Genomic DNA, 27176 nt, shown 5'->3' on the forward strand with positions numbered 1-27176 from the left:
AGCTGTGTCATCTTATTAGGTGGTTTCTTCCCCTTCATCCTCAACGCAACGTCCCATCTGGCCATTAGAGCTGATGAGCCTCTCTGTATTCATTTCACCAGGCTCAGATCAGCCCTTTAAATCTACTCATTAGCATCTCGAGTTAGATCTGCCACATTATCAACTTAAATACAGCTTTACATCCCTTCATTTCTTCCCGGCTCTCCCAAGCTGGTTCACAGCACAGAGGAGAGCTCAGCTTTCATTCCAGCTGCTTGATCTTCAACAGCATCTTAATTACATCCCATCATGACAGGCTGCTGACAGGCAGTGACGTGGGAGCCAGCATTAGCCCAGGCTGAGGCACTGGATTCCAGTGTCCGGTCCTGATGGCTTTTGCTTCTCGCCATCACTGAAAAAGGCTCTGGGAGGTCTTTTAGGGTTGGTCCAAAGTTTGCAGTGAAATGCACAGACTGGGGACTGGTTCTCGCAGGGAAATGCCCCTTTCTTATAGACTCAAGGAATGGTTCGGCTTGGAAGGAACTTAGAGCCCATCTAGATCCATCCCTAGACGCTTCCCACTAGACCAGGGTGCTCAAACCCTTTTCAGAGGCTTTTAGGAGGGGAAACGCTCCCTTTAGAGCAAAACCTGACCCCAAACCTCTGCCTTCCAGCCCACGTCCAGCTTCTCCCTGCTCTCCACCACATAAAACCTGCCCAGCCCCTTCCTCCCGGCCAGTCCCACGCACGGAGCATCCTCTTCCCTTCCCATGGGAAGCGGCTTTCCCGGGGCTGGGTTGGGGAGGGGACGGGGACGGGGGGGGTGCAGCCGGAGGACCAGGACCGGTGGCTCCCCCCTCGCCACTGGTCCCCATCCCGGCCCTGCCCTCCCGGGGCCGCCCCTTCCCCGCCCGGTTTCTGCGGTAACGGGAGCGCGGCCGCCGGCGGGGCAGTGCGCAGGCTCTGCACGGCTCCGCACTCCTTCCCTCCCATCCCATCATGGCGCTGCGGATCCTGCTCCTGCCTCTGCTCGGTGAGTCCCGGGCACCGGAGCTGCCCCGGTACTGGCACCGGGGGACCCGCGGCGGCAGCGCCCCGGGGAACGGATGAGGAGGGAAAGGGGAGGGATGCGCTGCCCGAGCCTTGTCCCGGGAGGGAAGAAGGGAAAGGGGAGGGATGCGCTGCCCCAAGCCTTGTCCGGGGAGGGAAGAAGGGAAAGGGGAGGGATACGCTGCCCGAGCCTTGTCCCGCGAGGGAAGAAGGGGAGGGATGCGCTGCCCCAAGCCTTGGCCGGGGAGGGAGGGAGGATGCGCTGCCCCAAGCTTTGCCTCGGGAGGGAAGAAGGGAGGAAAGAAGGAATGCGCTGTCCCAAGTCTTGTCCCGGGAGGGAGGAAGAGAGGAAAGAAGGGATGCGCTGTCCCAAGTCTTGTCCCGGGAGAGAGGAAGGGAAGGAAGGAAGGATGCTCTGTCCCAAGCCTTGTCCCGGGAGCGGGGAAGGGAAGGAGGGAAGGATGCCGTTCGCCGAGCCTTATCCCGGGAGGGAGGAAAGGAGGGATGCGCTGCCCCGAGCCTTGTCCCGGCATGGATGCGCTGCTCCAACCCCGTCGGGACGTAGGGGCAGGACGGGACGGGACAAGGACTCGGCGCCGGGAGTGCGGTGCGGCGAGGAGGGAGGGAGAGCGGGGGGTAAAAACATCCCCCAAAGCCCAGCTCAGCAAGGAGCCGGACCAGGGATGAGGGTGCCAGGAATGTGCAGGCTCGGCAGGCAGGCAGGGAGGACACTGGTGCCTATTCAGGACCAGGCACAGGCGCCTATTGTTCCGGGGGCCCCGCATGGATGTTTGCAGTTTTAATTGCAAAAACATTTGCTAATTCCTCTCAGGAATGAATTTGGGCTCATTTGGTGTCTGGCTATTAATAGTGGAGGGGGGGGGGTGTGTGTGTGAGGAGGGGGACAGCAGCCGGTGGGCTTGGATTGCCCTCCCCCTTTCTCTGCCCAGACAGCAGGAGGAAAGGGGATGGATGGAGTGGGGTTGGGGTGACAAGCAGCAAGTGATCACTGAAACACACAGGGCAATGCCGACCCAGAAATAACTGCTTTAGGTCAGTTCAGACTCAGGTGTATTGGAGTATCTCAAAGAGCTTATCGAGCAATTCTCCATGTAACTGAGAGAGCCTGAAAGAAGAGAGATGTGGGCACTCTTTACCAAAAAGGAGTGAGTGGAGCGGTGAGGAGATGACTCTAACATCTTCTTTCACATCTCATCTGCAGCGAGGAGATGGTTGTCACGCGCTCCACGGTCTGTTGTTCACTTGGTTTACTGAGGTTTGTGGCAGAAATGGTTGCAGCAGGAGGAATGGGGATGCCTGATCCCAGAGCATCACAGGGTGTTCCAAGTGCTGACTCTGGATCCGGATGCTCACTTTGAAGGAGAAAAAGCACAGACTTAAGGCACCTTTTCCATACAGTTAGTCTGTAAGGTAGTGTACCCAGTGCCGAGTGTCCCGTTGAATCTGGCCTGAAAGATAGCAAAGCTGGAGCGAGCTACAGACACTCCTGCATTGCTTTAGCCAGACAAACCCCACTCATTTCACACCTCTGCCTGACAGCGTTTCTCTGGCCAGTAAACCAAGTGATACCAGCGTTTGCTCTGCATTTAAATCCAAAGGGTTGTGGCCAAATCCAAGTGCTTCATCCTGGAAGTGATTTCCAGCTGCTTCAAATTTGGGTTCCTAAGTGCAGGAGAGTGGGGTTGAGAATAAAGAAGTTTGTCCCACTCTGATGGACTAAGGTTGTGCTGTGAGCAGCACATGAAATGAAACACGGACTGAAGCCTGCAGGGTTGGTGTTGGACAGTGGGATAGGAGCATGACAATGAGGGTGTGCTTGGTGCCAGCAGACTACTTGGGAACAAACCAGGCACAAAAGGAAGTTAATGGGATGCTGAGATACCGAGGTGCAAAATTAACCTGGATGGTTTAGGCTAGAAGGTGCTGGTGAGCCGATACAAGGTGCAGAGCAGGGATTGCCTCCTCCTAGGGTGGTATTGCGCAGAACAGCCCCCTACTCTTGCTCGCAGTCTTAAAGCCTTGCCATGGAGCCAATGGAGCATTCAGTGCTTACCCAGCTCCAGGCACTGAAAGCATGTAAAGACTCTGCTCATCAGGGGCATGCCACAGTCATAATTAGACTGGCGTCAGTGATGGAGAGTGGGGCTTCCAGCTGACATCAGTGTCGTGCCCTAGCTCCAATGCAAGCTTCCCTGTGGAAACAAAGGTTTGGATGTTGAGCCCTTCCCCAGCCTCTCAAGTTGAAACAAACAGGTTGATGTACTCCTCAGTGGGGAGATCCAGCAAGTCCCTGGCTCATTTCAAGCTCAATACATCCAAATCTCCCTTCGATTCAGTGGTGAGGTTTTGGTGACATGCTTTTCAGACTCTCCAGAGCAGTTCCCATTTCCTTCTCCCTTTTTTTCCCTCTCTGAAGTCCATCTGTCCCAGCCACCAGCAACTGTTCCGAGTCAGCTGTCAGTGCCAAAAAGCACTCGGTGGCAGCGTTCAGTCGCCCTGTTGGTATTTTCTGATGGGAAGGAGTATTTGCACTGTTGCTTGCTTTCCAACAGGCAGCATAGAACCAGCACAAACAGCATGGAGAGCCAACAGGCTTAAGAACCTCTTCCAAAAAATTCTTAGGAAGGGCTTGGTGTTCCTATTTGGGTAAGAAATATCTGGCATCACCACCAAAGGGTGGTTGGATGCGCATCCCCTTTACAGCTGTTGACAGAGAACATGACACCAGCGCATTCCCTCTTGCTTGGAATACTTTGGGGAATGACTTGGGTACTGGAGCTCAAGTAGATTAAAGAGTGAGATGTGTTTTCTTTAGCGAGGAGAAAGAGCTGCTGCTCTGCTGGTGAACTTGGCTTCTTTCACTGTTCTGTTTGTTTTCCTTCTCCGAGTTGAACTCCGGGTCTCCTGCAGCTGAGTTGCAGCGGTCTGGCCACACACTGAGGATGTGCACCAGGAACACACGGTGTGGTGCCAAAAACCTCACCTTCAACAAGGCAATAGAGTGGAAGGAGCTCCTGCATTCAGCCTCACAACTCAGGGCAAAAGCTCGTTTCTGGGTCTCCTGCCAGTTTGCCCCTAACTTTATCCATCTCCAAAGGGTAAAGCACTTGCTCCTGCTGTGTTGGAGCAGAACCAGCCTCCCTGTTGTATATTTAGAGCTAATGCCTCACAGTTAATTCCGTCAAGCCCTGAACTCCTTACAGAGCACGCCTGGAGTGGTGGGAGGGAGTTAGGATCCAAGAGGATCCTGACTCCTTCTCTGCACTGTGCCTTCCTAATGTGCCCCTCCAGAAGGTCCAGCCTCTGCTCTCTGCCTACAAGCTGGTGGCCTGCTTTGTTCATCTGCTAAAGAGACGTATCTGTGATAGCAAATTCATTAGGATAATTACATTCTCAATCTGGCTTCTCCATCAACTGGAAGCTGAACTGCACCATCTTCTCCCAATTGATAAGGGCTGTTTTGCTTCCCTCTGCACCCCCAGGGGGTATCCTGTTTTTAGGAGACATGAGATCAACCCCAAATTCAACCACGAAGCATCAGTTCTGAGTAGTGGAGAAGGGGGTGTGTACCCTGCAACGAAACCCATCCCTTTGCTGAGACATGGCCTAAGAACCAGTTAATGGCTTTAATTGCTCTAATAAATGTTCTGGACACAGTTCCACATTCACCCAAAGGGGCTGGATTGCTGTTTGGGTGCAGTTCTGGCAATAGCTGTGCTTGGGGCAGGGGAAATACCTGCTGGGCTCCTGCTGGAAACCAGAGGTTTCAGTTTCAGTAAAACAAACAAGGACATGAAAACTGGACTCTCCTTTTGGCTGGAAAGCTCAGGGCAATGTTTGCTTATGACTCCTCAGAGTGCTAACAACACCCACAGCATTAACCTGGGGTCAGAGGTGCTGTTTGGAGCGTTTCATTCTTGTTCTAGAGGCTTACCAGCAAAAGAGTTCATCTGTGGGGAACAGGACAGCAAAGTACTCCATGGACTTCATTAGGACGAGGATAACAAGCTTCTGCTCCTCCTTTTAGATAAGTGGAGGTCAAGCAGGCTTCCTCTGGGGACAGGCACTGAGGGATGTGGATATTGGAGCTGTGTCCTGCACAAGAACGGCCAGCTGAGGTTCTGTTATCCCCTCTTCCACTGACTTTCTGGTTGCCTCGCTGTGTTTTGGGCTATAAGTAAGCTTTGTGTGACTCCTGTGCTGAGTTCAGCTGTCTAAGACACAGCTTGGACAGCTGCATAACTGAGCTGGTGCCTGGTTCCTATTAGAGCAGCATCCTAAGCCAGGCCTTAGGAAGGCAAGAAGTAAGGTCTAGGGAGGGTGTTGTTCCTCACCGGTCCTGAAGGGTCTCTGCTGTGTTGAGTATGGAAGGGATTTGCTTTGGTGCGTGACCCAAACCAGGCAGAGAAAAGAGGTGCAAAGGCAGAAGGGAAAATCATAAATGGGAGTTGGCAAAGGATAAAACCCATCTCTGCAATGCCCCCTGCTCCCGAGAACAGGATTCCCATGGGCTGCTGGGTGCTCTTTGAGTCCAGTCCGCACTGGGCTGGCATCACCTACCTAAAACCCAGCTGCATACAAGTTGTAACCCGACAGCCCACAGGTACTTGAGGTGAGCTTAGAAACATGATGGGAATTGTTCTGTCATGCCCAAATCACTTGTCAGTATAAATAATACAGAACATTGGGTTGTGTAGTGCCTGCCCCTCATGGGCTGGAGCAAAGGGCTTAGCACAGAGGTGGTTACAAGGGGAAATGAAGGTTCCAGCGCAGCAATGGATGCAGTAGATGAAATTAAATCGTGTTCAGCTCATGCTCAAGGTTTCCTTTTCTTTTTTAAGTCATAAATCCGAGGGATTTGGGAGTTAAAGCCAGAACGCTCTAACACCCCACACCCCCCCCATCAATGTACCTGATTACAGCACAAACCTGAGATCAGCACCTTTTGAAGGCTCTTTGGGATTCATTTGGGCACAGCTGGCTCATGTGACGATGCAGAGCTTTGTGCCAGGGACTTGCTGTATCTTTGGCACAGGGCTAAGAGGTGGCAGTTGAGGATGCTCAGCAGTATTTCAAGGGGTTTAACCACACCATTAAAAGTGTATTTTCGTGGCCTAAAAAAAGATTTGTTGCTGAGCCAAAGAAATCCACTGAGGTCTAAGGGGATTTGGTCCCATTACTAAGCTGCTTCTAACACCCATGGCTTTCTTAATAAACTTTGTGGAAATGACTTCTGTAACTGGCCAGCACTTGACAGGAGGATGTAAACTGGGGCACTTAGGTTTAGACTCTGTTTTGGAGGGTGAAAGGGAGGGTGGTGAGGGGCTGGCACAGGTTGAAGTCCTTCAATGGGTGCTGAAGGAGCCCAGAATAGTCCACATGTCCACAGTAAGTCTGAATATGGGTTTCATTAGTAACAGGGAATAAGCCTGGCAAGCAATGTCGTGGGGGAGAGCTGTTTTGTGGAGCCAGTCTCACCTTTTAACACAGCCAGCAGTGCTCTGCTCAGCACTCCTGCTTTGTATTCCTAAGGGAAAGGCTCCTGCCACATCCCACCTCTCCCAGACCCACTTGAGTGGAGCTGGTTACACAGCTATGGACACAGTGGTTGTGTGTGCACAGCAACAAGGCTCTGCTTGATCTTTTAGACCAAGATGAGCCATGGAGACAATCTAGGACGGGACGGTTGGAAAGCAAAGGCCTTGAGAGATGTTACTGCTCTTACCTGTGTGATGGGAGCCTCTGTTTCATGGCTTGGTTTCTGTCATTGCTTTGGGCTGTCAAAAGAAAGGAAAAGAAGTGAAATCTCACTAACAATTAGCATCCCCACTCAGTGACAGGCACCCGAAGGACCCATTCATCACTTGCTGCAATTAGCCTAGCAAAGGATCTTAATACACACTTAAACCTGTGCTTTCACCTTCCTTTCCCTCTGCATTGATCTCTGCAGAAGCCCAAAGAGGAATACTACTTTTTACGCACCACGTTGTTTGGGGTGGTTGTGTTAGAGCCTGGCAAACACCCGCTCTGTTGCAAGCAAGGTCCTGTGCATCAGTAACACGTTAGCAAGGGGAGCCCCAACAGTGACTTGTACCTCTGGATCATCCCTGATGCTATGGCCACTGGTGCCCCCCATCCTTGGAAGGGTGGGTTGTTGTTGTTGAGGGGTTCAGATACCACCAACTGAGGTGGAGGCAGTCATAAATACACAGCTCCCTGTTGGCCTGAGTGGTCTGTGCTTTGATAACAGAATACACATGCAGCAGGAAACAAGTTGGCTTCAAGTTATGGATCAACCATGGATCCTGTTGGTCTTGGTCTTGAAGCCAGTTTGTTGGCTTCAACCATGGATCTCCCTGTTGCTCCAGTAGCTCCTCCAGCAGAGGAGCTGGTTTGTTCCCTTTCTGGTCTTAGTTACTCTGCTGAGGTTGCATATAGAGCACTTCAATGGGGCTGGGCTGGTTTCTCAAGGAGCAATGGCTTATCTCATTCCTTCTGCACAAACAAACAGCTATTACTTGGCTTCTGCTTGGTCAGTGCTGATGGAGCTGCCTTTGAACTGGTGATGTGGAGATGAAAGGCAGAGCACCTTGTGATCACCTCCTGATTCTCCCTCAAGCAGAACTATTGGAGTTGGGAAGCATCCTTATACAGCTGGCGTTTCCCCTTCTTTTGGGCCAGTTTTCCACATCCCATCAGAGCAGGGAGCTCTGCCTGGAGCTCTGCCTGTGTGTGCTGGAGAGGAGGCTCAACCAGGTACCAGGTTCTCTCTTCTCCCACTGGGAATGCTCCAGTGGGCCTGGCCAGCACGCAGCTGTCCTCACCCACATCTCTCCCACACAGCAGGGCGAGATAAGCCCTTTGAAGTGTGCATTTGGGCTGGCAGCAGCTTCTGAGGTGCCCCAGTGCATCCAGTTGCCAACTGCACCTCGGTTCTCCGAGCCAACAGCTGAGCACCCATCCAGGGCTGGAGCACTGGGGCTTTGCCAGGGGACAGAGGGGGCTCCAGAGCCCAGTGTGTTCCCGCATGGGAGGACTGGGGGCTTGCTTTGTGATGAGCCATGCTCCTCGCCCGCCTCAGCAACAACAGCGATTGTTCTGCTGGTGCTGTGCTGCAGGCTCCTGGAGCCTCCTCCTCCTGCAAGTATTTGGACCAGATCCTGTTTGGCTGCTCTGATGGTTTGATTCAGCTATGGAATGACAAAGGGAAGCTGGACCTGGGTTCACCCTGGTCACAAGTAGCTCTACAAAGGGGCGAGATGGGTGTCAAGATCAGAGATGAAGCAGGAGGCTCTATGGGAGAGGGTGTGTGGTGACCTGACCTCAACTGTTGGAGCTGGGTTGCGTGCAGCACGTAAGGGGATCCCTGCTGTTGGCTGCAACACTGCACGCTTGAGGGGAGCGTGTTTGTGGAGTTTCTTGTGCTCTGGTGACAAACATCCCATCATTTGGCTGCTTAAATGTTTCCCAAGAGCTTTTCAATTCCTGGCGCACCCTCACACGCATGCCATACATCTTACATCTGTCATCTTCTGGACATCTTTGCTACAAAGGCTTCCCTCTTTTCCTCCCTCCCTGCTTTCCTTTTCCTGGGGCCCTCATTGAGAAGCAGTAGTTACAGCTGCTTCCCCAGGCTCCAGTGTCCTCCTCTTCAACAGCAAGCTGTAAGCGTGTTCTGAAGTGGGAAGAGAAGTGGCGTTATGATCCTTTCATCTCCTGGCTCACGCAGCAGGCTGCAGATAACTGGTGAGGGGATGACAGCGAGGAAGAGGCACCTTTGGATTCGATTCCTGCTTCGCAAGGCAGTCTTTAAAGCACATCTCTGCTGGGAACACAGGGGTACAATAAAGCTGGTCCTTGCTTTCTCAGCATATGGCTTTTCCTCATGTCTCCGAGGCACATCCTCTGCCTGTGCCAGCAGAGCTAGTGCACAGTGAGCTGGCTTCTCCCTTTCAGAGCCCTCCTTCTGGTGCTGACATTGGAGGGCCTCGTCTTTAGACGCTGTTTTGGCTGGTGGTTTCCTTCCCGACAGCAGAGCCTGTGCGGGGCTGAGCCGTGCCCTCCCCGCATTTGCGCTTTGGGATGAGCAGCCGCGCACAGGATGCATTCCTCTGCAGGGGTCTGTGAGGGAGCGCATCAGCGACAGCCCACATGGGAGGCAGCCCTCAGACCCCTCTTGAACAGACACTGCATTCAGCTCCTGCATTCCTGCCTTAGTCCCTGCTCTGCTGTCTCAAGCAGCTGCCAAGCACATGCCTGGAAGGGTCTTTATAGGGGATGGTCTTCAAGGTCAGCTGTATCCAGCCCACATTCCAGCCTACCTCATCTTCTGGCCATGCAGCCCAGAGGTTCCCAACCACGCACACATGCTGCTTATTGGAAGCAAACCACTTGAAAGCAGTGTGTGTGCAGCCCGAGCCTGTGCCAGCCCCCAGGGAATAGGGCAGAGAGCTGCTGCTCATCCCACATCCATACCTGAGCCACTCCAGTCGGCTTCTGCAGTCTGTTGGATGCTGTCGGTGAGCTGCTTCAGGCCTGGGAACACCAGTAAAGGTTGAGCTGTTTGAGGCAGGGAGCTTGGCTTTGGCACAGTCTGCAGGCAGGCATAGAATGGTTTGGGTTGGAAGGGGCCTTAAAGATATCATCTGATTCCAGCCCCCTGCCACGGGCGTGATCCAGAGGAGGTGATGCCTATTGCACTGAGAAGACCACATCCAGGTGCTGCTTTGAGGGGGCTTCAAAGGAGCCCAGGCTGTTTCCAGGTGCCTGCTCTTGCCTCTACCTTTGTGCTAAACACAGATTTCAGATGAGGCTACGAACCATAGTGAGGAGCCTGGGGGCTTCCCCTCTGCTTTATGGGGGGAGCTTTGCTACCCATCAGAGCCCGCAGTGCAAGCAGAGGCCGCAGCATCCCTCTCCAATCAGCCCCAGCACCTCCCTGACAGGGAATTAAGTAGGATTTCTAGGTCATTGTGGGGCTGTCAGGAGGAATCATCTCCTGGAGGCCTCATTACCAAGGCTCTGCCTGCAATGCCAGGCTTCTGAACAATGGCAGCCTGGGTCCCTAAACACTGACTAATGAGACAGGGCTGTTAACAGCGGTTTGCTAACTAAAGGCTGGTTCTGCCCCAGACAGAACAAAGCCAGGCTGGATTTTCTCAGCTGCCTCTCACACAGAAGCTATTTCAAAGGATCCTTATTAAAACAATAAGCTCAATGTTGCTCACGTGGTGGCTGCAGAGGGTCCATGCTTGATGCTGCTGCACCCTTGAGCTCCTGTGACTTTGTCCTGCTCTGATAGGGACCCACTGCTTTACAGCCACTGGGCAAGCTGCTCTGGGTGAGCTCCGGTCCCTTGGGTGCCGTAGGAAGGTGATCTTTGGTCTCAGGGTGGTCTGAGGGCTGCTTGTGAAAGGAGCTGGGGGTTTGCACAGTGCTGGGAGCAGGCAGAGGAGACTTTGCTTGTACCTGGATGCTGAGCAGCAAGGACACAGCTCCCATGTGAGTGATGGGAGGCCAGGAAACGTGTCCTGATGTGCTTGCAATGAGATTTTGCATCCTGCCTCTCCTCCTGCTGTCAGGAGGGCCTGGGCTAAAGATGGAGCACGATGGGATGTGTCTGCCTCTGGCTGGAGCTGGGGATTGTTGCTTGCCCACTTTGATTGAGGCAGTGCTTTGATGTGGCAATGGGAGCCCGCGGAAGGTAAAGGGCGCACAGACAGGTTTTTCTCACCCTCTGTTGCTGCCTCTGAAGCACACAAGTGGTGCCAGACAGGCTGCACGGCTCCAGGATGCAGCAGAGCTGTTTCCAGAGACACAGAACAATGGCTCTCCAGCAGAATCCCAGCCAGCTCTTGCTGAACCCTTGTCGAACCTCCTGCACGGTGGAACTGCTCCTCTCTGTGCCTGCAGCAGTTAACTGCACATAGATGCTATTAGGAATGACCAAGGGGAAGGCCAAGAGTGTGCTTCCGTGGCAGAGAGGTACAGGAGAGGTCCCATTACCCAGCGCCCTGGGCAGCAGGGGTGGGAATCCAGGATGTCACTCAGTTCTAGCAGCATCTGGAGAGGGATCGGGCTGGCTCTGGGCTGGATGCTGCTGGGACTTGCCCTGCATGGCCAGGAACAACTGTAGCAGTGGTTCAGCTCCATGGGGAGGGGAGGAAAAGGCAGGCCATGATCGGGAGGGATGTGTCGCTGGCTGGCAAGCTGTGCTCGGAGCTTGGCTCTGATGTGCCATGTCCCCCAGGCTGTCTGGGAGGGGAAGTGGAGACTTCATCCAAATGCCTATTGTGTCCTTCAGCTGGGAGCAGAGCCAGGAGAGAGATGCTCTGGCAGCATCTGTTACAGGGGGCAGATGTGAGGGGGAAACATGCTCATCCCTGAAACGCTGTCTCTGGCATTTCCAAGGGAGCATCGGAGGTTAAGTGCCCATGCGTTGGGATGCGGATGGGAAGGTCGGGAGAGAAACCCTGGGCTCCTCTTGGCTCTGGGACAAGCCCTTGTGCAACATCTGTGGCGTGTCCAGGTGAACGCTGCTGCAGCCCCATTAAAGCATAGCTGGGGAGAAGGGCAAAGGCAGGCTTAGCCCTCCTGGGGCCCTCAGAGGTGCAGTGTTGGTGCAGTCTGGCTCCCCTCTCCCGCACCCAGCTGCAGATCCCTGCAAACATGAGCTGGAAGCAGAGGATTTCTTTACCCTGCCTTGTCCTCTCCCTTCACCCCTGCCAGAGCAGGGCTCGACCACAGGTTTCAAGCAGAGCTGGAAACTTGGCACTGAGGCGAGGAGCAGAAAAGAGCCCAGCTTGCTCTTGTGTGTCTGGGCTGGCTTCTGCACTGCTGCAGGGAGTACAAATATGTTCCAAAGCTGTTTGCTGCACTGACACGGCTCCAAGACACACAGGCCACAGATCCTCTGACCAAGAAGGGGCCATTGTTAGAGGGACCATCTTGACTGTGGCTCTGCTGCAACCAACTGGTGCTGCTTCATTCACAGGCCCCAGAGTGCTTGATCCTCGCAGGTCACTCAGCTTTAACTGCACAGGCAAGCCAGGGCTTCATTCCTGTTTGTCCATCCCTGTGCCCTGATCTGGCCTTTTGATTTACATCCCATGTCTGGCAGGCAGGTGTGAAATCAAGGTGGAGATAAAGGAGGTTCTGAGCGTCGCTACCCTGTGATGCTCACTGACATTGCTCATTGCACATAGCTTGCTCTGGAGCCAAGGGGCCAAGGGAAGGGAGTGATGGACTGATGGGCCATTTGGGCTAAGGAGGAGTAAAGCCCCCAAGAAAGCCAGTGAAGAGGAAGGGAGTTACCTCATTTGTTTCCAGCAGCCAAGGCAGGGTTGTCCTCTGAGAGGTATTTCCTTAAGCTTTATCCAGTATGATTTTAGTTGCAACTTTTATGAACAATAAAAGGCTTCCACGGTTTCCCTTGGAGGAACTGGAATGAATCCAAAGAGATTTGAGTGCTGAGAAGCAGATCCTGTTATTAAAGTCAGCCCAATCACTTTTCTATCTCCTTCCCACCTTCTTGGCCATTCATACTCCTGCAAGCACTTAAACCAAGTCCAGTCCTCCCTCTTCTTTAGCTGCTTCTGAGATTGCAGCCCAGATCGCAGCCTGGCTTTTAGGGGCCGTGAGTGCATTTCCTATGCCTGCAGCATGCTGATGGGGGGATTGTCCCCCTTGGCTTTGGAGGGACACCTAACCCCCAAAGGCAGCAGGGGACAAACCAGAGCTAAGCTGAGCTGGGGACCAGTGCGTGCTGCGGGGCTGTGGCTGTGGGAAAAGGGCCTCTGCCTGAAACTCAACTGGGAGCATTCAGCTGAGAGAATTCTCTGCTAAAAATAGCAGCAGATGATGCTGAAGGAGAAAAACAAGTCAGGGGTTGGGAGAAGTTAGTTCCCAGAGACGTGGGGAACTCAGCTTCCCCAGCGCAAGCCATCTTTTAACCCCTCCATGCCAAAGGCTCATTTCTGCTCTGCTAAGCTTGCCTTGGCCAGGAGCCCCAGGTTGGCAGTAGCCAGAATGGCTTTGCTCCTCGCTCTTTGCTCTGACAGGGCATTACTTTCCTCCCTTTTCCCTTTTCTGCAGCATCTTCCTAATTGTGCCCTTTGTCAAGCTTCCCATCTTCTCTGTCTGGGAGCTCATTTGGGCTCCCTTTAATTCCCTGCTGTTCTTCCCAAGGATACAATCCCTCCTGAAGCGTGCAGCACATCTCCCCATGCAGCCTGTGCTCAGGCTGATGTTAACAAGGGAAGTCCTTTCAAATCTGGCCGTGTGAGTCAGGGCTGCCCCTAGAATAGCATTGCCCCAGCTCACATGTCTGCAGGCAGAATGCCTCTTCCCCTTTGGATCTGCATCCTTTGTTCCGACACAGCCGCTCCAACGCTTCCAGGCTGCCTTATGGAAGACAGCCCCACCTCTCCTGCCTGGAATGACGGCAGCGGCTTCACAGGCTCCTGATCGCACGCTCATAGGCAGATGTGGATGTTCCCTTGGTGCCTGCCATCAGGCTCTTGCAGCGCTCATTTGTGCACGCTTTGTGCTGCACAGGAGACAGACAACTGGTTTCTACCCGAGACTGGAATTATACGCACAAAAAAGACACTGTAAAGCTGGAAATCACGTCCTCAAAGCGAGAGCTGTTTTCAGCCTTGTCATAAAGGAGTCCTCTGTGTGCTTGCTCACGCCCTCTCCTGTTCCCTTCTCTTGGCTCTGATGGCTCCCGCTGTCTTCCCAACTCCGTTTTCCACAGGAAGATGACACGCTTGCTCTCTGATAAGCGGAACTTCAGGTCTGTGTTTTGTTGGTCAAGCTGGGGGAGGACAGAGGATCAAGAGATTAGAGTCACAGACAGAGAAATAGAGGATTATAGGCTAAAACCCTGCGAGTCTCTGTATTGATGGCTGGGACAGAGCCAGACACCAAAGTGCATGGCAGAGCCTGGTGCTGATAGCATATCCTCTTATTTCCTGTCTTTGCATTTCAGGCGGCTTTTGATAGATGTGTCCTGCTCCAGAGGCAGGGTCAGGCAGGTCCAGAGCATCCCCAGCTCCTCCTGAAGTCAAATACCTGCTGGGATCCAGGCTGTGCCTCACCTGGCACTCAGCCTGGAAAATGTCACTTGGGCTTATGAGCTCCTCAGCAATCCCTGAGTCACATTCCCACACAAGACTAAAATAAAGGAACTTGCCCCCTTTCCCCTTACTTTCCCCTTTAGAGTTCACTCTGTCCCCTTTATCCAGGCTGCAGATCCCTGCCATGCTACTGAATTGAAGGAGACTTCCATTATCGGGTCCGCTGCAACCAGAGCCCTGCTGGGAGGAAGGGAGAGGACAGGAAGAAGACCATTGCCCCTGGCTCCTTATCACAGTTATCTGCTGGTTCCCTCCCACTTGGCACTAATTTGGTACCAGCATCTGCCACTTTGGGGAGTAAAGGGACTTGCTGAAGTGAGAAATAACGTAGGATGTGCCTGCGTGGCAACTCTTGGGGCTGGCTAGGGAAACAATGCAAGAAGGCAAGTGGGAATAGGGAGGAAGGGTTGGTTTCAAGTCTGCCCTATGCAAATATTCCCACTGTCTTCAGTGCTCACCAGTTTTGCTCCCAGCCTTTGCTGTTGCAAGGCACTTCGATCCAGCCAGCAGATCACAGAAGGGTATAGCCACTGCGGGTTGAGATGCTGTGTTCCTTACTCTTCCTTAGATTTCCTGGTCCTCAGTGCTCCCTCCAGTGAGCTGGAACTGCACATCCTTACTGAGGTGGAGGGGACACTGGACCTGAAGGGTTGTGACGATGAAAGCCACCACAAAGCAACACTGCAGATGGGAACCTGAGGGACCCAGCTGGTCGTGTTCCATGCAGAGGAAGGGATGAGATGAGCTCCCCTCACATCCCATTTTGTGTGAATGAATTCATGGTCATGGTGTGGACTGGCTGGGAACCAGCCCAGATTGAAGCTGTAATTGTGCTGTCCATTTGTTGATGAGAATGGCAGGAGCAGCACTCGGTACGACACAACCGTGCTGGTACATTCCCAGTCAAGTGAGCTCAGTGCTTCCTTCTTGCCTTATTTCTCTAATGGCTTTTGCCAAAAAGCCTTAGTGCAGAGGCAACGAGAGGCTCTCCTGTGGCCTTCCCTCGGAGCCACATAGCTTCGAGATCAGCCTAACACTGCAAGGTGTCTGTGTGAGGGGCTGGACCTCACAGGCAGAATAAGCTGGGCAAGGCTTAATCCCCTGGTTAGTGGTATCTAATGCACAACAGCAGCTTTGTGCCCCGTTCCCTTTCTGCTCCCTCTCCCAGATTTTGAGGGGCAAATTCTCTTTCCATCTTTTCTTTGAGCCGAAGATGGCCTAAAATACCCTGCAGGAAGAGAGGCAATCTGACATGCTGGGAACCCTCTAGCCTGTGCTGCTTCCATCTTAATCTCTTTCAAGATTAGGTATTAGTCATCCACCCAAGTGTTGCTTCCTTCCCATGCTGCACGTACGCTCAGTCCTTCCCAGGAGAAGAGCCAAAACCCAGGGTAGGAGCTTGGGAAAAGAGGAGAGCTAAGACCAGACCATGCACGGGTTGGGACGTTGGGCAAGGCGTGCACAGCCGCATGTATTAACTGCCCATCTCTCCCTTGATGTCAACAGCATTCAGATACCTCTGTGGAGCTGGCTCTTGGCCTCTTGATCCATGTCTGTTCTGGGAGGTAAGAGCTGTTCCAATAAGATGGGCTGGGTGTGCTGTGCCCTTCAACCTTCTTCCCAGGATGCCAGCCATGATCCCAGGATCCCTTGAACAGCATCTGTGCTCCTTTAGGGAGAACAGAGCAGGAGAACCTGCTGGTGGATGAGGTCCAAGCTCAACGTGTCCAGCCAAGAGCTCAGACTCATGCTAAGACCATGAGTAAGTTGAACTCTTCTTGTTCAGACAGCTCTGCAGCACGGCTCACGGTGCCTCCCTCTTTGCATGGGGCTGAGGATTTGCCAAGTGGGTGGTGTGTGAATCTCATCTTGGGAACAAGCTGTCTCGTCTCTGTGAGGGTGCAGATACGTGGGACCTTATCTCTAAACAGCCTGCAGTGCCATGAGCAATGGCAACCAAGGATTGTGCAATCCTTACCTCCAGAAGCCCTTGTGGAAGGTGTCACTGCCCATTGGATCTGCATCATCTTTAAGATCCCTTCCAATCCAAACCGTTCCATGATTCTATGATGGAATCTCCTGCTTGGGAGAGAGGAGGAATGTTTGTCTGCAGAAGGAGGCTGCTTTGCAGGGATGCGCTTGTCTTAAGAGGGCTCTATATCTCCTTGATAGCAACTCTCAAGTGTGGCTGTGTAAGCTGTGAGTAGAACAGTAAATCCTCCTGTCAGAAGAGGGAGGGGAAAAGAAAGGAAAAGGATGAAAAAAAGCCTGTGCATGGCTCGTATGCTAATACAGGACCTTATCTGCAGCACGCACAGGCAGGTCTTTAAGGTGCTAGTTTAAATCAGGAGATTTAAATCTGGAGATTTAAACAGGCTAAGATTGCAATCCAGAACTGCATGTACCTTACTTGCAGACAGGCACCTCCTTTGCCTTCTCTAGCGCAGGAAGAGAGTGACTCAAGAGTGAAATGTGACATCCTTACATCTTCAGATGGCTGAAAACACTCCATGGGCTCCCATGCAACTTTGTCCTGGGGGGTCCTGGTCCTGCTGACACCACCAGATACTCCTTTATTATCAGCATAAGGAAGGATTGAGTGCCATCAGCCACCTAAAAGAGGAGAAAAGCAAAAGGCAGAACCACGTGGAATGCCAAACCCTGCTCTGTAAGGCTTGCATTTGCCTCCTCTAGGTTAATTATGCTTCATGCTCCCTGCCCAGGCGGGCACATCTCTGTTTGTAGGTGTCTGTCAGAGAGCTGGCACCGATTTAACTCAGAGGTACAAGCCATGCATCTAAAATCAGTCCTGCTGGCTGGTAAAAATAAAGCCTTACATAGGCAGCTCTGAGAGCCCTGGGGATTTATGCCTGAGTGGGGTTTTTGCCTGGCCACAGCCTGGTGATGGCCTTTTTATACCCGTTATCAGCTCCCACACAGACCAGGTCCATCTGTTACTTGATTTGAACGGAGACACTCCTCAGCTTTTGTGTGCTAATCTCTCCCTGCACATCTACATTGTTCTCCAGCAGGGCAGCCCACCCCTGAGTCAGGCTTGGCTTGCCATGGAAAACTGGGATAAGAGAGAGGCAGGCAGCTCGCTCCAGTCATTGATCAGCACACTCCACCCGCCTGCTCCTTGGAAGGGGTTTTTAACCTGCAACTTTGGGTTAAAAGCCTGAAATTGATGGCATCATCATCAACTTTATGATGCCAGAGCAAACATAAAGGCAGCTCCTTGGGCTGGAGGCAAGGGCTGAATGGGAAGACTGAGTGCTACAAAACATTTAGGCATCCTATATAAATCCAGTCTTTATCTAGCACAGGTTTAAGCCCGTAAGCTATTCCCAAAGCCCCAGCTAAGGGAAGGTTGGGCAGAAGAGACCCCAAGGGGGTTTGGTTACCCCAAACATACCAGAAGGCACTTTTTGGTATCTCAGTCCTGCTTGCTGTGTTGCCTACATCACCTTGTCCACACCGGCACAAGCATGGAATCACAGAGATGTGCTGGGGAGAAAGAGGAGGGAGGGTAAAGAGCCTGAAGAGCTGAGACACAAAAGGAGGCATTTCGAGGCCAGATGCTTCTAAACCTGATGGTTTATGGTGATTTCCTCCAAACAAGCTGATGGCAGAAACCTGCCCTCCCCTTCCTTGCCTTCCCCAGCCCAGCACCGTGCAGCTTCCTCTGCTTTCCCTCTGGAGGCGTCTCCCATTGAACACTTTGCTTCCTCCCCACCGCATGCACGCATCACTTGCAAGGCAGGGGCAGCACTGGGGTCGGCTGGGCTGCCCTGAGCAGCAGTGCTTGTCTCCTGCCTGCTGCTCTCATCGTCCCTTTTACACTGTCCTTGTCACCACCGCTTCCCCTGCAGCTCACAGCATCGAGGGTGGCTGCTGCAGGGGGGCATCTCCAGGCTGGCAGGCGTAAGTGTGCTAACGCATGGTTAACACCTACAGTACATCGCTGGGTTGCGCTCTGCTTTAAACAGAGAGGAGGTCGGGATGGAAGGAGATGGAAGGTCAGGCTTTAAACCCAGTGCAGAAGGAGGAGATTTAGCAGTGTAGTTGTCTGTAAAGCTTTCTCCTGATGCTATAGTTTGAGTAGCATTTTGAAGTGATTCAGATGCCATGAGTCACAGCAACAAGCAGAAGCTGAAAGAAGTGCTGTAGGAATATGCTATAGACTTCACTGCCTTGTCCTGGATTCCATTTCGGAGAGCTGATGGCATTTAGGATTCAGCCATATGTGTGCCCGAGCCTGTAGCACATACAGAGCTGGTAAGGATTCAGAGCTGCAGCACATACAGAGCTGGTAAGGATTCGGAGCTGCAGCGCATACAGAGCTGGAGGTGTGTCTGTTGTGGCATGCCTCCTGCTCCCGAAAGGAATGCGTGCCTGTGCCCGGCTGTTCCCCACATCCTGGCTGCTGAGGCCTTTGAAGTGAGACTGCCATAACACAAATCCTTTGCTGCTTATTTGCACTGGGCTCAAAGAGGCCTAAAGGAACGTCTTTGGAATACTCAGTTTAAAAGGTGCCATTGGCCACTAATGAGGATTTAAAACAAGCAAACCATAAGTGTGCCAACACCAGGGAAATGGGAAGAGCACAGATGCTCTGGCTCCTTGAGCAGCTGGGAAGCACTGCCTTGGTGCAGATTCCTTCAGCCCTAGGGAAACTGGGGGACAAGGAACCCCCAAAGGAATGCTAAGAAGAGGCAGGAAGGTGCTCAGCTCCTCTCCTGTGATTTAGGGCACGCTCCTTGCTCCTCTCTGCCACGCACACAAGAATAACTCTGTCTCAGCAGTGATTTGAGGAGCCACATTGATCTCTGCCTGCAGTCAATACATGTAATAGTGTCAGAACCCCAAGGGCTCGGCTTCTGTCTGAAATCTGTTGTCATCCCTCAGGGATAGGCCTAAATCTCTTGTGTTTAGTGGGTGGGAAAACGCCAGCTGTGAGCAATTCCTGAGGAATGAAGGGCTGGAGCCTGATGGAGTCTCACTGTTGGAGTGAATACTTCTACTTGTAACTCCTTCAGAGCAACAACACTGGGGTATGACTGTCCCCACCTTAACCGCACTTATATTGTAGGACTCTCATATACTCGAAACAGATCTTGTGTGAGCAAAAACATGTAACAAAATCCACAGGTTTCCTTTAAGGAACCTTTTCCCTCCCCATCTTTGGCTTTTCCAAAAGGAACACATACAGGATAGCAGAGACCAGGCGGATGCTGTGCAAGCCGCCTTCTGTGGCTCTTCAGGTGCCGTGCAGCTCCATAGTCATCTCCTGCTTCAGGTCTTGGAGAGGTCTTTGTGGTGCAGCTCCATGGCCAAGAAGGAAAGCAGCACCTCCAGCTTCCCCCTTTTGGGAAGACCAAGCTAAATGCATTAGCAGAGTCACCTGTGCCAGCCAGGATCTCCACACTGAGCTCAAGCACAACTCTCTTGGTCCCAGAAGCAGGAATCTCACAGCAGAAGCAACCAAATGCTTTGTGTGACGTGCCCTATGGTGTTGTTGAGAACATGATCCAAGGTTGTTCTGTGTCCTCTGGTGATGGGGGTGTTGCTGGGATCCGTGGGATCTGTGTGTGATCTCAAGGGAGCAAGCGAGGATCCCAACCCCAGAGAGAGCACCTGAGAGGATGAGAGGCTCAACAGAGGGGACGTGTCAGTGCCTTGTGGCACAGTTCCCTTCTTCAAGAGGTAGCTTCCAATGAGGTCTGAACAGCAGAGTTGCATGTGGGGCCCTGGCATTCCCCTGTTGTAGTGTGCATCCTCCTCCTGTATCGTCCTCCTTTGATCAGCCTCTTCTGAGAATACCATGGGCTGATGGGCTTTGCAACCACCACAACACCCAGTTTCCTCCTGAATCCCAGTCCTTCCCTGGTTTACTCAATACCTGAAACACCTGATGATGTATTCCCTTTAACTCCAGTTCCCTTTCCCTCTATTTACACCAGCAAGTTTCCAGCTGGGTGACTTATGAGCTGTGCTATTGCTCCTTACCTTCTGTTTGCTTTTCCAGGCTACAGGCTCTTGGCTGTGGAGCTGACATCCAGCAACACCAAGCCCGTGGTGCAGGAATTCCAGAGTGAGTCCTGGCTGCAGTGCAAAGAACTGGGGGGAAAGAGCTTGCTTCTGGCTTGTGGTATCTGGTTTTCTGGGGGCTTAGGGAGCCTGAGAGTCACAGAAGTGCTGAAGAAGATGTCTGGAGCTCCCTGTTTAGCCAAGCTCTTGATGGAAATGGTTTATTGAAGTCAAGCCGCTGGCAAAGCGTCTCCCTAAGAGCTTTTTTGAACTGGATCCCAAAAGGAGGAATGGCAGTTGCCTTGCAATTAATACACTGGAAAGCAGGTCGGGAAGTATGTGGTAGCTTGGCCCCCCTATAGATGTGCAATGGGATAGTGGGTAAAGCACCCCTCAACCTGCTGCAGTGCCCTCTCCTGTAGAGGAGATAGAGGTGACAGTGCCTGCTTCAAAGGGACTGGGTTTGCTGCAGTTATCCCCAGGCATCGTGGTCCTTAGTACATCCCCAGACACCACCCAGGGAGATTCTGCATCCCTGCCTCATGTGGTGGGCTCTGATTAGCAGCAGGACAGTGCTCTGGCCTCACCCTGTCAGAAGGGCTTGTTTGCCATAAGATAGAGCCCGCAGAGAACAGTGTGTTCATTTCTCTCCATAGTTCAACTGTTATTTTTGCTGGCCAAGATCCATCTTCCCCAATAGCTCCTGGAAGCCAGCAGTGTTTCTGTTTGTGAGGCAGATGAAAGGCATTGCTTCGTGGGCAGCATCTCCTAATAAAACACTCTGCGAGGCTGCTTAAAGCAGAGAAAAATACATCTGGTTCCTATTAATCTCTGTGTCCTTTCGTTCTCCTGGTAGGTGTTGAGCTCTCCTGCATCATCAAATCCACCATAACACCAGATCCCAGAATCGAGTGGAAGAAGATCCGGGATGGGGAAACCTCTTATGTATTCTTCGACAATAAAATGCAGGGTAGGGAGATTTGTTGTCCTGAAGCCTCCAAAGCAGCCTCAGAAACAACAGAGCTGAGCACAAGCCTGTAAAGGCAGGAGCTCTGGCCATAAATGACTGGTGGTCACTGGGTGTCTGAGCTTTCAGGACCAGACACTGACCCTTTCTGTCTTCCCATATGACATACTTGTCTTTTATCACCTTCCCATATGGCATCTTCTGCTTCGAAGCAGACTCTTTGGCTTGATGGTGAAACTCAAACCCAGCACCGCCAAAAGGGCTTGACTCCATCTGGAAACACTCCAGTGCTTTAGATGGGACCACAGCCACATCCAAATGAACCTTCCAAAGGAGACGAGACCTTAAGGGTCTTGGAAGTTCAGTTTTGCCATGATTGGAGATTGAAGTGGTGCCTTCTAGAGTTCATCCTCTTACTTAGTAGCATCGGTTCCCTTTGTGCTCACTGGTGAAAGCTCTTAACTCCAAGCATTAGGTTCCTTTTAGGTGGCTCTCCAGGCTCCAAGTTGAGCCACTTAATTCAGACCCTGAAACCGGTCTGTGTGACTGCCCTGAAACGTCTCTGTCCCTTTCCTGTGCCTCAGGGGACTTTGTGACTCGTGCAGAGATCCTGAGCAGGACATCGCTGGTGATCAAAAACACCACCCGGATGGACACTGCCACGTACCGCTGCGAAGTGGCAGCGCCTGCTGATACCAAAACCATCGATGAGATCAACATCCAGCTCACGGTCCAAGGTACCGCTATAAATCCAGATGCCTGCCTAACAGAAAGGGCTCTGGGTCTCTCCAGAGTCCAAACCCTCTGCGTTTGGGTTAAAAGCAGCTAGGAATAAGGGCAGGTTTTAATGGCTTTGTAGCACTTTAGAAAGCAGCATTCCTATGGTTTGTGTCTTTCCCACAGTGAAGCCTATGACTCCTCGATGCACTGTGCCTAAAGCTGTCCCTGTTGGCAAGACAGCCTCTCTTCACTGCCACGAGAGCGAAGGCTACCCCAAGTCCACGTACAGCTGGTACCGCAACAGCGAACCTCTATCACCAGACTCCAGATCCAATGCCAAATCCCACAACTCCTCCTACACCCTGAACCCCAGCACAGGCACTCTGGTAATGCCCTGGCACACAGCAGCAAGGCATGGGCTGCTTGGGGGAGTACGAGGCCAATGCATAGCTGTCAAGGGAGGTCTAACATGAAGAAGGTTGTGTAGGAGGCGGGTGAGTTGGGAAGGGGAAGATTAATGCTGGAAGATCCTGGTGCTGAAGGAGAAGATGTCTCACAGCTCACTGAGATGCCTGGGAGTGAAGCTTATCCATGCTTATGCCCTCACAGTGCCTTCTGTTTCTCACATCCTCCTCCCCTCCCTTTTCTCCTCGCCAGGTTTTCCATGCTGTGCACAAAGGGGACACGGGCCGTTACTCCTGCATAGCAACCAATGATGCCGGCTTTGCCAAGTGTGAGGAGCAGGAGATGGAAGTCTGTGAGTGGCTCTATATCAATGCTGCTTAATAGATCCCCATAAATAAGCTGCCATCACCATAGGGAAAGAAGGGGGACATCCTCAAGTGTCTTTCCTGCTTTCTCATAGCTCCAAACACAGGAAAAGCTAAGTAAAAATCCAGGGAAACATCAAAACACTATTCAGATCCATGACCCTTTTAGTCTTGGAATCAGTTCCCTATGCATTACTTACAGTACTTGAGAGATGTCATTTTAGTGTATGTAAATCTAAATGTGAATCGATGGCTTCTCTTTGCCAGATGACCTCAACATTGGAGGGATCATCGGTGGGGTCCTGGTGGTCCTCGCAGTTTTGGTGCTCATCACCCTTGGTATCTGCTGTGCCTATAGAAGGGGTTACTTTGCAAACAGCAAAGAGAGCGGGGAAAGGTAAGAGTGTCCTTAGACAAGTCCCTGTCTCACAGCCTGCATGAAGGAGTCTGAAGGTGCCAGAAACTGGTGGTTAAAGGGTGTTTTGATGCCTGACTCAGACATATTTCTTCCTTGCTTCCTCCCAAAGAGTAGAGGCCAAGCAGTTCTTAAAGCATCCAATCCCCCACTGTCAGCCCTACACCATGCTGAAGGTTTATTTGCCTAAAGGAGCATTTGGTTTGGCTCCTCCTGTGCTTGCTGCTAAGAGCAGGCAGAGGAGTGGATGCTGTGCTCTGATATCCTCAGCCTTTGCTCAGGAAGGGGGGACCAGCACAATTAAAAGCCTGCAGGGGTTTGGCCAAGGGGTTACGTGCTGTTGGCATAATGAGGGCTACAATGGCATGAACAGAGCTCACTGCACCATTAGTTAAAAGCATCAGGACATGCATAGGAAATGTATGCAGAAGAGGAGGCTCTCAACAGGAAATCTCACTCGTGGTGAGAAGCTCAATTTGGGATTCAAAACTAACTCTTAGAATGCACATTAAAATGTTCAAACCAACAGCATTAGCATCAGAAACAAGCCTTGATGTCCTTACTGAACCCGTAGAAGAGATAATATATGGAAACCCAAGCTTCTCACCGTTTCATGTTAAATGCTGCTTTGCAGCACGAGTCCTGTCCTGATTTTTGTCCTCCCCTCCAAAACCCTGCAGTCTTCTTGTCCCAGAAATGAGATCTTTCCCTTTATTTCAGCTACAAGACTCCAGCAAAGCCTGATGGCGTTAACTATATCCGGACAGATGATGAGGTAACAAATGATTTGCATTTAACATCTCTGTTTAGGAGAGGAAGGGGGTGGGCAGAGAACTACTGGCTTTTTTAGGACCTAGAGGCTTTCTTAGACATGAGCACCACTCAGAACCAAGGATGCAGAACAGAGAGGAGACAGAAGGGTGAAGGCTGAGTCATTTCCTTAGAACTGATGAACAGTTTAAGTTGCCTTGAGTGGCTTGATGCCAACAGCTATCAAATGCAGCTCTGCTCTCCCTCCGTTATCTCATGGCTTGACCCCCTTAGGATGAGTTTCATTGGATTAAGTGGGCAGGCCACAATACTGTTACAAGAGAATTTCCATTCTGGGATTTGGATAGATCGCTAAGATTAAGAGCAGAAAAAGCCTCTCCCTGTAGCAGAGATGCTGAGGAGGGAATGAGAAAGTCTCTTGGGAGGAGGACAGCAGAAGGAGCCCTTGGTCAGTGACTGGTGTCTTCTTCTTACCTGCCTGAAGGGGGACAGGATCCTGGTACTGACACAGATTGGATCTACCTTTCATGGGCACGTTGCAGGTGCTAGATCCTCCCTCCATCCAGCACTGTTTTGTTGCAGGGTGACTTCAGGCACAAGTCTTCATTCGTCATCTAAGATGCCACGAGAGTCTCACAAACCAGCAAAAGCAAGTGTGCAAATACCTCCTCCAGGAACCCGAAACAAGAGCAAAGGATGAATTAAGTGCGCTTGGAAGAGTTTGGAACACACCAGAACTCGATAGCTACCTATCTGTATCTTGTTTTTTCTTTGCCAAAGTTTAAAGTAACTCCTCACTGCCCAACTCGCATCTCCCCTGCCTCCGGAGATACCAGCAGGATCACCTAAACCTGTCCTTGGACTGAGGGAGCCTTCTAATGCTTCCCAAGAGACTGCGGGCTGTGGAAGTTTGTGGAATTGCCTTCTCTTTGTGCTGCAGGGACACAGCCACAATGTGCAAACCCACCAGAGGGACAGCGTTAGGTAAACGTGTAGTAGACATTACTAGTAGGTGTTACTAGGAGACAAAAAAAGGTGCTGATACACCAGCACCGGCAATAGATGGACTTCAGGGGGGAGGATCTTCCTCTCAGCAGCTGGTTGCCCAGGCCTGCATGGTGACTTTTACATGTGTGTGATTGTCTTGTGCTTTTGGCTCCGACTTTGGTGCAGAACAGGGATGTGACCAGCCTGCAGCGACAGGTACTGATACACAGCTAACGCTCTCAGCCCTCTTGTAAACTTACCTTCTTGTTCCTCTGTCTAACAGGAGAGAGCAGGCAGCATCAGGCCAGGAGGATTGCTTCTGTTCGCTGCTTTATAGAGAGCTCACTGCACGCAGGTAACCCCTCAGTCTAATCTGCACAAAGCAGGCTTGCCTCTTGCATCTCCTGGTGCTGGAAAGAGGCTTAGAGTGGAGGCAGAGTGTGCTGAGACATCCCTTTCAGGACAATTAAAGCCAAATATTTCCATGGGGGAAGGAGGCCAGGAAAGGCGGAGATATCTTCAAGCTTTTTTTACCTTCTCCCTTCCTTTTGTAAAAATCCCACAGCCTCAATTTTGGGCAAAGAAAGATCTATTTTGGTTACTTCAGAAAAGGTAATGTTTCTATTGCCAGTATAAATAGGTGATGCCAGCAGCGGGTCAGGAATGGGGCTATTTTTTTACTGTTCAAGCTACAGAGAGGAGCTCAAAAGTTGCTCCAGTCGGGCACTGTCAGAGCATGTCAGTATTACTGCAGAGTGTGCTAAAGAGCTGCAGGTGGAACAGCATCTCCTTCCTCTCCAGCTAGCTTCAGCAATTTCCTTGTCACAAGAGGTCTTACAGACACAGAACAGAGTCACTCAGGGATAGTTTTTGTACATTTATGGCAGGAGCTGTCAACTTTTTTATACATAAACCATAGTTTTCTTGCCAGTGACCAACACTTCGGGTTTGGTGTTGCAAGAAACAGCCAGGGATGGCTTTTGGATTCAGTCCCACCGAGGTGACAAGAGTGACTTCAACGTTTGCTACCCCTCTGCAAGTTCCCTAAAGCACTAACCCAGTGTGACAGCTACAGCAGCTTTCCAGGTTCAAGCTGCAGAGCCAGGGCAACTGTTCCTGGAGCTGGGAAAGCAAAAGCTCAATACAAAAGCACTTTTGTAGTGGCATTTGCAACTTCTCTGTAGGTGGTAAAAGAAAACACATGTTCTCTTGGCTTAAAGAGACTCATTGGAAACGTGCTGATAGTATTGAACAGCATTGGGTAATATAAGGCTGCAAGATGCGGAAGCAACACTAGAACTATGCTGTGGTTTAGGAGTTTTTTTAATGTAGCATAATGTAGTGTTCTTGTATTTCCAATATGAATTGAGTTGTCTTAACTTTTCCTGGATACAGTATTTTGGATACTTGACGATTTGGACTGTCAGTGTTATTTTCTAGTGTTCTGCATTAACCTGCTTTGGTTCCTTGGGGCCTCGCTGGATATGCCATTGCTGCATTTGTTTTGCCTAAGCTAAGTGGCATCACTTCTCCTTTTGCTAAGGAAAGGGAAAATAAGAATGAGGCAGCAAGAACCTGGTGTTCTCTGTGTAATTCAGACATTACCACTGCTATATTGAACTACATCATGATTACCTTCTTAAGACATGCTCTTCAAGCAAGCCACACGTGGGTCACTGGCTGCCTCTAACCTGTATGCCACTAGTGAGCATAACATTCCTTTGCACTTTCTGTCCATCCACTACTCCTTTTCTGTGCTGCTTCTACAGGTATCTTTATTACAGGATACCTGTAATAAGGGAGAGGAAGAAAAGGGTTGAATGAGGGGAGCTCTGGGCACTATGGGAGCACAATCTACATAGTCTCACCATGAACCAAAGGCAGCCTTCATGCAAAAAGCCAGCAAGCTTCTGTTTCAGTTCTAAAATGTGACAGTGGCATCTCTAACGAGAGAAGGGGAGATGATCCCCCTCATCCAGCTCTGATGGAGTTCATTGTATCATCTTTGTGAATAATATTCAGGTTTGTACTAATGTATTCTGTTTAACTTTGCCAAGAAGGTTTTCCATAAATACCAAGGTACAAAGCAGTCTTGTGGGGTTGCTTGGGGTGGGTTTGGTTTTTAAACAGCCAGATTAGTGGAGGCTTCTGTTTTCAATGCAGCAAAGGTCAGTGAAAGTCTCTTCTGGCTGAGCATTCCTTTACTTGTATTGGGCTGAAGGTTACTTGGGCATTTGTCTATCCCTGGTTCTTTTTAGGCTCATGGGGCTCATCTCAAACACTGATCAAGAACAGAACAAAACTAGAAAAGCACAAGTTAGGAAACA

The 27176-nt window shown here is 51.4% G+C and overlaps 2 protein-coding genes across 2 annotated transcripts in view; one reads left to right on the forward strand and one right to left on the reverse strand.

Moving 5' to 3' along the window:
- The window catches only part of B3GAT1 (beta-1,3-glucuronyltransferase 1), a 177308-nt gene that overhangs the window by 33469 nt on the left and 116663 nt on the right, over window positions 1-27176 (reverse strand). The window lies entirely within an intron of this gene.
- JAM3 (junctional adhesion molecule 3) lies at window positions 914-26935 on the forward strand. Its single transcript, XM_061476186.1, has 9 exons — window positions 914-1012; window positions 20218-20283; window positions 21076-21189; window positions 21771-21923; window positions 22090-22292; window positions 22564-22663; window positions 22944-23073; window positions 23812-23866; window positions 24445-26935. Exons 1-9 carry the CDS (start codon window positions 979-981, stop codon window positions 24478-24480), a joined length of 891 nt encoding a protein of 296 aa, XP_061332170.1. The 5' UTR covers window positions 914-978; the 3' UTR covers window positions 24481-26935.

Source organism: Pezoporus flaviventris, unplaced genomic scaffold (assembly GCF_033815535.1).
Source record: "Pezoporus flaviventris isolate CSIRO_AGI_PZ_B2104156 unplaced genomic scaffold, CSIRO_AGI_Pfla_v1 ptg000093l, whole genome shotgun sequence".
Classification (NCBI taxonomy): domain Eukaryota; kingdom Metazoa; phylum Chordata; class Aves; order Psittaciformes; family Psittacidae; genus Pezoporus; species Pezoporus flaviventris.